General features: G+C 45.3%; 1 protein-coding gene across 1 annotated transcript in view; it reads right to left on the bottom strand.

Moving 5' to 3' along the window:
* Nucleotides 1-5801: 5801 nt before the first annotated feature.
* NFKBIE (NFKB inhibitor epsilon) overlaps nt 5802-13724 on the bottom strand; it is a 30163-nt gene continuing 22240 nt past the window's right edge. The window contains exons 2-6 of the mRNA XM_063124209.1: nt 12885-12987; nt 11207-11438; nt 11016-11104; nt 9666-9914; nt 5802-7990 (exon numbers count right to left, since the gene is read on the bottom strand). Coding sequence (XP_062980279.1) covers nt 7925-7990; nt 9666-9914; nt 11016-11104; nt 11207-11438; nt 12885-12987 — 739 coding nt within the window. The 3' untranslated portion in view covers nt 5802-7924. The remainder of the gene's footprint in view (nt 7991-9665; nt 9915-11015; nt 11105-11206; nt 11439-12884; nt 12988-13724) is intronic.

The raw sequence follows: 13724 nt of genomic DNA, 5'->3' as shown, positions 1-13724 counted from the left end.
GGGTTGTAGTCCAAAACATATGGAAGGTGCCATTATGGGAAAGGAGAATCACTTCAAAGTCATCCCTACAAACCACACTCCCTAGCTTGGAAATCTTGCTTCCAATCCACAATTTTGAAAGGGTTGGCTCTCTGTACATGGGCAGAAGCACTGTGCTTCAATCAGCCTAATCTCTGTCCATTAGTGAGCAGTGAACCAAATGTAAGGTTTCTCTACAAAGCTTCCCATAACTTCTTTTACATTTAGTATTTCAGATACACAAGAAAGCACAATAGATAATTAAAATATTTCACATTATAGCTATTATATTAATTTTCTTCCTTAGGTTCTTCATCTGTAGGAAAGTAAGATGCTCGCACTACCCTTTCAGTTCCTGCTTTGTCCAGTATTAGGGTCCAATAACAAAGTCCAGGGCACACATTGTAAGACCAGCCCCTCCACACTCCTGTTGGGTTGTTTCCTTAGTACTCAGAGGTGAAGGAAACTATTCTCTTCTCACCACCTGCCTCAAAATAATTGCAACATTGCATGACATTTTGTGTCACCTTCCTTTCTAACCATGTGGAAAAGTTGGTAGCATACACATAACTTGAACTTGATAATGGAGCTTACTTGCCACACTTCCTGTTTGGGATGACCACACACACCCTGCCTTACCTGGAAACCAAATTTCAAGAACTCCTTGACATTTCCAAAAATGTTGTGTAAGTTTATGGCAGCCTTTTACAAATGGGTTCCTCCCAGACTTTTGTGACTACAACTCCCTCAGACCCAGCCAGCATGGAAGATGGCGGGAGTTCATCCGAAGGGGCAGTGACTCCATGGTACAGCACATGCTTGTCATGCAGAAAGTTCCACATTAAATCCCCAGCATCTCCAGACAGAGCTAGAAAAATTCTGTTTGAAACCCTAAGAAAGCCATTTCTGCCAATCACTGTCCCACAATACTGGGCTAAGTGGACCCAAGATCTGACTCGGTAAAAGGCAGCTTCATGTGTTCCTACGTGTTGTAGTTCAAAACATCCAGAGGAACCCAGTTTGGGGACAGCTGGCTTATGACATCTGATAGTGAGAACATGCTTTCTGAGCTACATGGGGAAAACCAATACTACATGAAAATAATGTGGTGGGCCCATAGAGAAAGAACATTTGGTTTTCTCATTAGCATCCTACAAATGTTGATTTACGATACCTAGTTAGACAAATTCATGGAGGGTAGGATTTGTCAATGGCTATGTTGAGACAGGAAAGAATCCTACAATTCCAGCATGTCCCTGGCAGCCACACTGGCTTGGACATGCTGGGAGCTGTAGAACTTTTTTCTGTCTATACATAGGATTGCACCCTTAGCCAGGATGGCTAAATTGAGTTTCTTTGGTCACAGATTTTTTTCTGAAAGCAATTGCTGGCTTTCTTAAAAGCTTCCAGGTGGCACCGAGCTGGCTACTGCTAGAAGAAACAGAATCCAGAAGTGCAGTTTTAATTTCCTGTTGAACACTGGAGGTAATGCGAGACCAGTCCAGAAGAAAAAGGAAGTTGGCATCTTCTGCCATGCTGCCCACTAGCAGGCTAACTGGCACTGGCTGTGCAATTCATGTGGCTTGAAGATGCACTGTGACATCACAGGAAATGCAGGATATAAATTTTAAAAATAAAGCACCAAATCAGAATCCTGAAAAACCTCCAGGCCCTCAGGGACTGGGTTTAATAATATTTTCCATGTAAAGAGCTAGCTCGGTGATATAGCATCTGCTTTGCATGCAGGAGGTCCCAGGTTTGATCCTTGGCATCTCCAGGTAGGTCAAGAAAAATTCTTGCCTGAAGCCCTAGGGAGCAGCATTGACAATACTGGGCTAGATAGACCAATGGTCACACTCAGTATAAGGCAGTTTCCTATATTCCTTCCTATGTGAACAAGTGCAGTGTGAGTGGCCTTAGCTTTACACACAGGGCCATGCTCTCTGATGGCAGAAATAAGTGTTTACCCTATCCGAAGGCGTCTCTGTTAATACATGGCTTAGTTCCGTTGCTCAAGTCAAACCAAAAACAGAAGCAAGCAAGCATCCAATGCAGGTCAGAAAGAGAAACATGTTCTCAGGATGCAAAATGTTTATTTTCAGGAAGCCCTAAATGTTCCTGAAAAGAAATGTTTTGCATCCTGAGAATGTTTCTCTCTTCTTTTTGAGTTGCTCAAATCAGCCAAAGCTCTTTGTACTTTGTCTATGGCACCTAACAGCTGGATTAGGTGAACTAAACTGGACTGGACTGATAAGTTGGGACTCTCCATTATTAGAAGCCTGAGCATTACTCAGTGGTCTATGGGCCTCCTCCAGCTTTGATACTATAACAAGCAGAGGGCCTTATGACCAGATTCTACTTCAGCAGCTGACTGGTGCTTTCCCACACAATTCGCTGCAGAAGCAGCTACTGGTGTGGGTGAAAAGACATCTTCCCCTGCTACCTTTTACTGTTTAGGCGGGACCGAAGAACAGAACAGGGGGTGGGTTTCCCTTCCTGAAAAGGATGTGTAGGCATGTGAAAATGTGTGGGCTGTATCTGACGCTATGACTGGGGGGAAAAATAGGTACACTCTCAAGAGTCACAACCAAGTCTAAACATGTCGGACAACCTTCAATTGGCACTTCAATTCATGCATCTCTATGGGGAAAATGTTCCCCAAGTGACTGGAGGTCATGCATTTCACCACCACTGTTGGCATTTTATATGAAATGGCACTATTACCTGGAGTCAATTTTTCAAATTTGCATCAGTGACTTTCAGATGTAATGGGGGAATTTACAGCACAGTTCAGGATGCTTCTGCAGCTCACTATCTAATTTAACATTTGCAACATGCTTTTCACTCTTACAGCAGAAAGTTGAACATCAGAAATTTTGATTTAAGATGGGTCAGTATCATATTGTTTAGGCAGCTGTAGTGATCAATAGGTACAGCCTGTTGCCACAATATACTATGGATTACCATGTTTTTGTTTTTTTTGTAGTGCTGACCTTTTCTAGAATACCAAATCTTCATGTTATGTAGTATAACATATGTCTATTTCAGCACATAACACTGTAGTGCTCTTAGCTTTTAAAGTGTTAAAGTAAGCCATAACTCTGGGTTGCTTAATCATAGTAATAGCAAGGGAGATGTAGTGCCTGTTTGCACAGGAGCTAGGTTGTTCTAAAGTGAGATAGTCGTTGAGTTTAATGGAACTGTGCTGCTGCAGATCAAGGGAACATCCTTGTTCTATACATAAAAATGAGGCGAGCTTGTCAGTACTTTGCAGAGCTGAGATTTCCTCTAAACTAAAGAACCCTAAACTGGCAACTTTACTGGATGGACCACTGATATGCTGTAAATGTGAATACATTATCTGGCCTCCAGAATACAAAGTGGTCATGAGGATTTACATGCTGTATAAATTTTATTTTTTGTTATATAGCGAGCTCTTACTTAGGCTATTTTACTATCTATGTTATGGACTAAGCATTATAATTAGTGGATTTGTTTCTTTAGTGATCTTGCTATATTATGTATGATTCTTATTTTTGTTGTCTCTATTCTGCTAACTTCATTTTGACATAAAATAATATTTCATGAATAAAGAACAAAAAACCAACAAATCAGCTGAATACCTGAATTGTTGAGTAGAACACTCCATCACTTCCAAGGGTGTCATCATAGAAGGGAGGATTCTTTAGAAAGCAGAGCAAAAGATGTTTTGTGACAGGCAGACTTCAGGCTTTCTGGATCTACTTTTTTTTATTATTAGAACCTGAGACCCACCAACTAGAGCCCAGAATAATGGCATAAGTGGGCAGAAATACAGGGGTGGGCAACTTGTGACATCCAGAAATTTTACTTCAGAGGAGGGCAATGAGGATGATCAGGGATTTCGAAACAAAGCTGTATGAGGAGAGACTAAAAGAACTGGGCATGTTTAGCCTTGAGAAGAGCAGACTGAGGGGAGAAATGAAAGATTTCAAGTACTGAAAGATTGTCACACAGAGTAGGGCCAGGATCTCTTCTCGATCATCCCAGAGTGCAAGACACAGAATATTTTAATTTATTTATTATTGCATTTATATCCTGCCTTTTTTCCTCCAAGGAACCCAAGGCACCGTACATAATCCTCCTCCCCTCCATTTTATCCTCACAACAGCTTTGTGAGGTAAGTTGTGCTGAGAGTCTGTGACTGGCCAAAAATCACCTAGTGGGTTTCCATGGCCAAGTGGGTACTAGAACCCAGATCTTCAGATTTCCAGTCCAACACTTTAGCCACTACACCACACTGGCTCAAGTTGGGCTCAAGTTACAGGGAGCCAGATTCCGGCTAGACATCAGGAGAAAGTTCCTGAGCAGTACAACAATGGAATCAGTTACCTAGGTAAGTAGTGGGCTCTCCCACACTAGAGGCATTCCAGATGCAGCTGGACAGCCATCTGTTAGGGATGCTTTACGGTGGATTCCTGCATTGAGCAGGGGGTTGGACTTGATGGCCTTGTGGGCACCTTCCAACTCTATTCTATGATACTCCCATCAGCCCTAGACAACATAGCCAAAGGTGAGGATTGACGCAAGTTGTAGGCCAAAACATCTGGAGGTCCACAAATTGCTGAATCTCACACTAAAAACTAAGGAACAGGGTGCCACTGAGCACATGTTCCAAAAAGGAATTTGTGGTCAGTATCAGAACCAAGCTTGTAAGCCCTTTCACATAAAAATCTATTCCTGATTCCCCTCTGCCTCGTCTTCTTTTCTGCGACCTAAAAGGGTGAGGGAGTTTTTTAATTGCTGCTACTTTTAGACAATTAGGAGCCTGAAATCGTTGTTGATCTACTGCAAATCACCCAGAGATCTACCCGTGCTTCCTAATCTACCTTCTGCCCCACCTTGTTCTAGGACATCCCCCACATGACCTAATTGAACATATGCAATGTATGAACCATAATTTGCTCCTGAATAATCTATACCCTAAAAATACGCAGTACTGCTCACCTCTGTGAATATATATTACTCGAAACTGCCCTAGTGCTAGGCCAGCCAGACCCCCTCTGCATACAAGTTCACATCGAGGTCAAAGGCCAGGAAGGGACAAGAAATTACAGCAGGACTTGGGTCTTGAGCAAACCAAATGGGCCAATTTTGCCTGTTCCATTCTCACAAGGCAGCAGTGACCAATAACAGCACCAGAACATTCAACTGCGGTACATTTTGTATGACTTTCATTATCTTGCAGCATGGCTTCGACGGAATCACAAGGAAGAGCTGGAGTTATGAACTGCCACAAGGTGGCAGGGCATTTTAAACCTAAGCAACTTGCACAGTCAACATTTGGGGGGGAAATGTCTTGCACACTTCCCCTTCAACTGTCCAACTGCTCAGCATGCTATTCAAAAGAACCTAAGACCACCCATGCTAGATGAGACCAAAGCCTATGTCATCCAGCATTCTGCTCCCACAGTGGCCAACTAGATGCATCTGGGAAACCCACAAGGAGGCCATGAGCGCAATTGCACCCTCCCGCTCATGTTCCCCAGCAACTGCTGTATAAAGGCATACTGTGTGCCACACATGCTGGGACTCTCCGTGCCGTGTGGTTCAAATGTGATCTGCACTCCTCCTTACTATTCCAGCTGAAGAACTTCCCACAGATGTATTGAACCATGATGCCACTGGCAGGAGAATGTATTGCTATGAAGTGGTTGTATTTAGACCAATCGATGTCAGATCAGTTGCAACAGCAGAAAATTCATCCTTTTAAGAACTTTATTTTATTACCAGCTGTACCCGGCGTAACATACGCTGTTGTAGCATATCAGCCTTGGGCTGTCCACCTGGCTTGCATGAGATTAGGCCAGGGCGTGGGCTCGCAGCAGGCGAGCGGCCTCCCACCCGGCCACCAAGGGCCCTGGTCATGCCTCGCTCATGCTCCGGACCGTGGCGCTGCCCCCTTTGTGGGGGTGGGGGGAGCGCAGAGGCAGAAAGGGGGGTAGGATTACCTTGGAAAGCCTGGAGGAGTCAGAAGAGGGGCTTAGCAACCTGTATCAGCTGAAGCCTTTACGGAAACATACCTAAGTGTTTTATATAGATAGATAGATAGATAGATAGATAGATAGATAGATAGATAGAGAAACAAAATTGAAATCTAAAATAACAAAACTTGACTGGGGGGAGGGAGGCTCTAAAGCCAAAACAAAATACAAAGATCAAGGAAAACTTTGGTGAAAATGTTACTGCAGTGCATACAGTTGTTGCTACTTGGAAGCCTGTCCTCTGAAAAATAGAGAAGAGGAAAACCTTTCCCTAAAACATCCCAGCTGATTGCGCCATCCGGGACTTGCCATGTTACAAACAGCCGCTCCCAGGCAGCAAATAGTGGGAGGGAGGGAGCTGGGAATTTCCCATGTCCAGAGTAAGTTTGCATGTAAGCAGCTCCTGTTCCTGCCACTTGATGACCCAAATGCTTCTCTCACAGCCTCAGCAAGCATGTAGAGAGAGAGTTTATCACCTCTGGGTGGAACAGAATAACTGTCAACAGGGGAAATGCCACCCTACACACACACAAACGCACACACAACAATCCAAAGTCCCCTCAGTTCTGCAGGTCATGATTTCCAAACCCTGTTTTGCAACGCTCTCCTAACAGGTGGCTTAGGATCACTAATCTCACCACTGAAAATGCAGAGGGAAGCAAGGAAGCCTGATCACCCCTTGGTTAAGACCAACAGATTCAATCCTAAACTCAGCACTGTTAAATTACCATGAATTAGGATGTAGAGAACAGTTCTAGGGAATGATGCAGCTTGTCCCACTAGTGGCAACAAAAGCTGGGAAAATGGTCCCTGACAAAAATCTGCTACAAAGCTTATGTTCAAGATGAACAAGAGTGATGTTCAAGGTGGGATCCTACAACCCCTGATGAAGACGGACAAACCCTGACATTTCCCTGCTCTTTCTTGCTTCATGAGCTGTACTGCAGCTTCAGCTAAGAATGCAATTTCAAGGGAAATGTGGTATTTACAGCACAGCAGTTTAGTCAACTGGCACTTCCCTGAGCAGTAATACTAGCTGGTAAATCTCAATAGAGCTAAAAAAGAACAGGGCTCCCATTGGGTCTGGGCTCAAGGACACTGGCTAATTTGAAGCAAAAGCGACTCAGATCCCATTTGTCTCCATCAGCCCATCCTTCAAGTGGTCTGTCCCAGAGGCAGCCTGGCAGCACTACAGGTAAGTTCTGGTTCTGCCAGCTCCATTTGCAAGGGTTATCTTCCATGGGAGGCAACAGGCGGAGCTAAAGTGAGAGGTGGGGGCAATTCTGCATCGGGAGACCACAGAACTAGAAGCCTGAAAACAATGCAGCCTAGAGGGGCCTCTGAAGGCAGTGTACAAGGCCTGAGCCATAGTGTGCAGGTCAGGAAATTGTTTATGTGGAAAGAAAGCATCTTTACAAAAGAAACAATTCTATCAGACTGGAGACAGAAACCCCCTATCACAGACTTGCGGGGGAGGGGTGGGAGGGAGGAAAAAGAATGTGGGCTAAGACACCACCTCTAGTCTCTGTGTAGTCTGGAAAAACACAGTCATCCTTTTCTGGTCTCTACAGATTTCTTCTATTTTATACAAAGCAGGTAGAGGAAGCATAGGCCCCGTCTTTCTGAACTCAGTCTCTCAAAAGGGAGGCAAATTCCACGTCACCATCCAGGGATGAAAATTGATGTACAAGGAGCACTTTTCCTCTTGCACCGGCTCCCACAGTCCTGTGTACTATCAAAAGTGCCTGAATAAGCACAAAGGCTCATATTGTGCAATAAGGGAAATGACTAAATCATGGCCAGCTTTGCTCCTGTCAACTGAAAGCAGCAGCAGTTTGGTCCATCTCCCAAAGATTAACTATCCAATTCAAGTCTTAGGATGCTCAGCTGGAGCACACGACAGGCTTTCCTGAGATTTTCAGGTCATCAAAAGGCAAGAGTGTAAGGATCTGTCAAGGCAAAAGGCAAATAACAACAGGGTTAGCATTTGAGCAGGGAGCCTGCCAAAACATTCGCATTACGGTTTCAGTGCCTGACAAAAGCAGGGAGCACCAGAAAGACCCAAGTCTGCCACCACCTAGCATAGCACATACCATGCCAGAGTAAGCAATATCTCCTGTGGTTCAAACTTATAATGCACTACAGGCCCAAATGCAGGAAGATGATTTCTGGTAACATAGAGGGCAGGAGTGGAGAACCTCAGGCCCAGGGGCCAAACCCCTGTCCCCCCACCAACAACCATTCGCTGGGTTGCCAGCTTTTGTGCAGTTTTCCCCCATTCTAAAAGGTTGAAATGTCTTTCCTAAGGCTTAACTGCTGGGAGTGAGAGCTTTAACCTATAATATACTAGTGTTCCCCCACCTGTGATATAGGGATGCTTTTTGATGACATGAGATTCACAGGCAAGCTACCATGAGCTATAGCTGTAACATGTGCACTGGGGACAAACAGATGCAAGACAAAACATTGACAGAGATGCCTGAACTATGTATATACCCCAAAGCTTTCACCCCAGGCCTGGATTCACCATCGTAGCTACTTGATAGAATTGGCTCTCTGTTTGCTTGGGGCTGTAATATGGAGCAAATATCCAGGAATTCACCAGTTTGCTTAAACTGCTCTAGCACAGGGTAGCCTAGCAACTCCCTCCAGCTCGTAGAGGTTATCACTTCATCACATACGTAAATTGTAATCCCGGTCATATTACATTTGCACTCTGCCCTCCCTCAAAGGAGTTCAAGGTGGAGTCCATGGGGCAATCCTATTTTATCCTCATAGCTACCCTGTGAGGGAAGATAGGCTGAGTTATAGCAAATAGCTCAAGGTCAAACAGATTCATAGTTAAATGGTGTTTTGAAGCCAGCTCTCTTATGTATAACGCCAACATTCTACCCACGCACCCACAGGCAGAAGAGAATGCCCATGTTCTCTGAACAGCAGCAAGTTTCACAGAGTGGGAGGGAAGGAACCTGCTTCCATATGTATTTGTCTCTACACTTTGCACGTACAAGCTAAGGAGGCTCAGTTGTTTTTTAATTCCTTAGAATTGTCCTGTTTCAGCCAATTTGTTGTGTTGATAATGACGTAAAACACAGACCAGCCACTGAAGCAAGAGATGTTGCTTCATTTTGACCTACATATTGCTCTGGATTCACTTACATTCCCACCTTCCTGAGCAAAGAAGGAGGTCAGTTGCCAAAGTACTCCAATGCAATGGAACAGTTATAGTCTGCCTGCCCTACCTTCTTCAACTGCTTGCTATTAGAGAAGCTGCAACAGTGCCACAGTGGTGGTGGTGGTGGTGGTGGTGACACAGAGGCAGACTAGCCGGTTTAGCAACTCCTCACTGCTGTTTGGCTTTAAAGATAAAGATCAAACTCATCTGAATTGGAGTCTGGCAAATCATAGGTACAAAGAGTATCATGGAAAGAGAGGCAATTGCAATCACTCGTTGCCAGAACTCCAAACCCTATTCATGAAGTACGTTCTGCCAAGAGAGAAAACTTTCTTGAGAACTACCCCACAAATTCTGCACCCCTGCCTTGCTTCCAGTTCTTGATGAGACTTCTCTCTCTCTCCTACAAGTCACTGGTCTAGAGCAGCCCCATCCAGAGAGGTTCTTACATCATCATTGCCATCAGCCAGGTCTTGGGCCGTCTCATCCTCCATATTCCGCAGCAAGGTGTCTGCCCCCGAATGGCAGAGGATGGCAGCAATGGCAGCGTCCTTCCTGCCTACTGCCAGGTGCAATGGGGTGCAACCATTGTACATCTGGGCATCCACCTGGGCTCCCATTTTCAGGAGGTGCTTCACAGCTGTCTCATCATGGTTTTCCACTGCCAGGTGCAGGGGGGTCTTCCCACTTGTGCCATCCTGGAACCAAGAGAGCAGGGAATTCGATCAGGCATTTCAGTAAGCATCTGAAGCAGAACCCCATAGGGACAGAACACCCCTCACACATTTGGAAACTGGGAACTCCAGGATGGAAGTACTCTGCTCCTGAACTTCTTCCCAAAATGGCACACCAAGAAAAACAAATTTCACACATAATCTAGGAACATAAGACCATAGGAAGATGCCTTTTACTGAGTCAGACCTTTGTTCATCTAGCCCAGTATTGTCGACACTGACTGGCAGCAGAGGCTCTCCAGGTTTTCAGGCAGGATTCTTTCTTCACCCTACCTGGAGAAGCCAGGGATCAAACCTGGGGCCTGCTGCATGCAAAGCATGTGCTCTATCACACTGAGCCATTGCCACTGAAAATGAGAGCTATTTCTGGGCCATTCAACAACCAAGGGCTTTTAAACAACTTGCTTAAATGTAGAAGAGCCTAGGCATGGGAGTTCTTTCAAGATCTGATGACTGCTCCATTGAACATTCTGCTCTTGGAGCTGCAGACAACAACAACAACAACAACAACAACAACAATAATAATAATATATTCTTACCCGCCTCTCCACTTGGATCAAGGCGCGGAACAACAGCGAATATAAAACACAGTGAAGGTGGCAATAATTTCAGCATACTAATCTAATGGGACATATTTAAGGCTGCATATAATCTGCTTGAAGTAAATCAAAATTTCATCTCAAGAAAAGCTTTACATCTTGAAACAAATTATACAGACCAAATAATATTGCTGACAATTTGTTTACTTTGCATACATTTTTTTCTGCTTCTTATCTTACTCAACATGAGTAAAGACTATGCAAAGCCCCAGCTCATTAAGTCCTGCTCAACATCTTCTCCCCCATTTGTGAGATTTCACTAGGCTCTGCCTACACATTTTCAGTATTAATCTTTACTGCCATAACACTTTTTTTAAAAAGAAAACCCTGAAGTTTTACAGCATGCTGAATTGTACACTCAATACCAGATTTCCTCCTTGCATTGTGGTCCCATCACAAAAATAGAGAACAAACCTGGCCCTGACATATATAGGATGTGGAGCTCTGCCAGCTGCCCTTGACATACCTGAACATTAATGTCAGCCCCATTCTTCACCAGCAATGACATCAATGGCAGGTTTCCTTTCAAGGTGCTGATGTGTAGGCAAGTCAAACCTGAAGAAGAAGACAAGGCAGGAAGTTACTACAAGGCAAGCAGTTGAGCACCGACCCTAACACTCACCAGACACACAGAGACCAATCTTGACTCCTTCTCACCTTGCCAGTTCTGGAGTTGCAGATCCTGAAGGGTCTTTCTAGACTCCAGGTGCTTATCTGAAATCGGGTCCTGCAGCAACAGCAGCTGGACACACTCCAGATTCTGCTGCTCACAGGCCAAGTGCATTGGGGTATTCCCATTGCGGTCTTGCAGTGCTGTGTTCACTCCTTTCACGACTAGTGCTTGCACCACTCTGGACTGCTCCAGGTACACAGACAGGTGAAGCGGAGTCTGCAAATGGCAGAGAAAGTGATAAAGGCTGATTGGGGCTGGAGGAGAAAGAAGAGACAGGGGCTAAACCTGGACTGACTGAATGCTGCAATTCCACCACAAAAACAAAGAATTTCATAATGGATGCAGAATTTAGCATGCTGAAAATCTGTGGAGAGCACATGGGCAATGCCTAGTGATTCCTAGTGAAGCCAGAGATGGGAGGTTTAGCAGAACTTCCATTGTCAGGGGGCATTAGTACGGTGCATAGCTCCTTACCCCTTCCCATGACTAGCAGAAGCCAGAAAAACCTATTCAAATGAGAAGCCGTGCAAGCCTACAGAATTAATACGTGCTACAGAATTTGGATTACCCTGATGAAGAACATCAGGAGAGAGGGAATTTTTTTAACCAACCCCTAGACAAAAAATAAGGGGTAGATGCTAGCTTTCTACTTGAGAGCCAGTGTGGTATAGTGGTTAGAGTGTTGGACTGAGAGTCGGGGGATCTGGGTTCTAATCCCCACTTGGCCATGGAAGCTCACTGGGTGACTCTGGGCCTGTCACAGACTCTCAGCCCGGCCTACCTCACAGGGTTGTTCGTGAGGATAAAATAGGAGAGGAACAGGAGTATGTATGGCGCCTTGGGCTCCTTGGAGGAAAAAAGGTGGATATAAATGTAATAAGTAAGTAAATACTTAACTTAAAAGCTTACATGCTCTTTTACTGATAAAGAAGTACTCTGATTCAAGTGTGGTCCAGATGTGGAAGTAGGTTTCTATGCATTCTCCTGATGGGCTCCAAAAACACATGAGCTCCAAAAACCTATTTGCATCCCATTGAACTAGCTGGATGAGCCTTTTAACCCAAACAGAGGCTACAAGGTGTTGCATGGGACTAAAATTGGAGTGGGAGCAACTGATTATAAGAGTGCCAAGAACACCATGGCATGAAAAACAAAATGGCAAATTCCAAGAATAACCTCTAAGAATGTTACAGAAAAGCAGTACAATGTATTTGTGTGTGCCTGCTCACTGGACTTGGAAAACATGGGGCAAGACCAGTGTGGTGTAGTGGTTAGAATGTTGGGCTGGGAGATGGGAGATCTAGGTTCTAGTCCCCACATGGCCATGGAAACCTACTGGGTGACTTTGGGCCAGTCACATACTCTCAGCCCAACCTACCTCACAGGGTTGTTGTTGTGAGGTTAAAATGGAGAGGAGGAAGATTATGTATGCCGCTTTGGATTCCTTGGAGGGAAAAAGGTAGGATATAAATGCAATTAATAAAAAAATAAAATAAGTCAGCTGCACCAAGTACGGGGGTGGTGAGTGTTTAGGTAGTCAGATGAACATCAGTCTCTTGCTACCAGGCTGCTGCAAGGGGAGGCCTCAGGTTCTCACCCCCAAGCGGTCTTCCTTCTCACAACAAGGAACAGTGAACCCTCCCCACATCCCCGTCCACACACCTGGAATAAGTCATTCTGGATCTCCAAAACCTCGATAGGCAACTGGGCAATGCAGCAGAGTGCTAAAGAGGGCACACAGTGGATGATTGCCAGGTGCAACAACCTGAAGGGGAGAAGAGAGATTAGTCAGTGGTGCAGTGCCTAAGTCACACCAGCCTACAACTGTAAAGAATACACTTCCTTAAAGGAAGCAAAATGTTCTTGAAGAACAAATCCTTAGTTGCTTGTTTGCACTTATTTATTTTATTTATTTATTTATTTATCATACTTATACCCCGCTCCTCAGCCAAAAAAGGCTCTCAGAGCGGCTTACACTTAGGAAAAAAGACAGTCCCTGCCCTCAGGCTTACAGTCTAATAAAGACATGACACACAAGGAAAAGGAGTCAAGGAGGGAGGGAGGAGAGAGAAAGAGAGAGAGAGAGTCCAGCAGGAGCAGGCCCTGATGTTACTTTTGCCTGCTCCTGTCCCCTCGGTCCTTCTTCTTCCCCACAGGGCCAAGATGGCAGTTTGCCCTGTGGGGGGGGGGGGAAGAGTCCAGCAGGAGCAGGCCCCGATGTTCGATGTTACTTCTGCCTGCTCCTGTCCCCTCAGTCCTTCTTCTTCCCCACAGGGCCAAGATGGCAGTTTGCCCTGTGGGGGGGGGGGGAAGAGTCCAGCAGGAGCAGGCCCCGATGTTACTTCTGCCTGCTCCTGTCCCCTCGGTCCTTCTTCTTCCCCACAGGGCCAAGATGGCAGTTTGCCCTGTGGGGGGAGGGGAAGAGTCCAGCAGGAGCAGGCCCCGATGTTACATCTGCCTGCTCCTGTCCCCTCGGTCCTTCTTCTTCCCCACAGGGCCAAG

The sequence above is a fragment of the Elgaria multicarinata genome, chromosome 4 (assembly GCF_023053635.1).
Source record: "Elgaria multicarinata webbii isolate HBS135686 ecotype San Diego chromosome 4, rElgMul1.1.pri, whole genome shotgun sequence".
NCBI classification, from domain to species: domain Eukaryota; kingdom Metazoa; phylum Chordata; class Lepidosauria; order Squamata; family Anguidae; genus Elgaria; species Elgaria multicarinata.
This window is presented reverse-complemented; position numbering and strand designations above follow the sequence as displayed.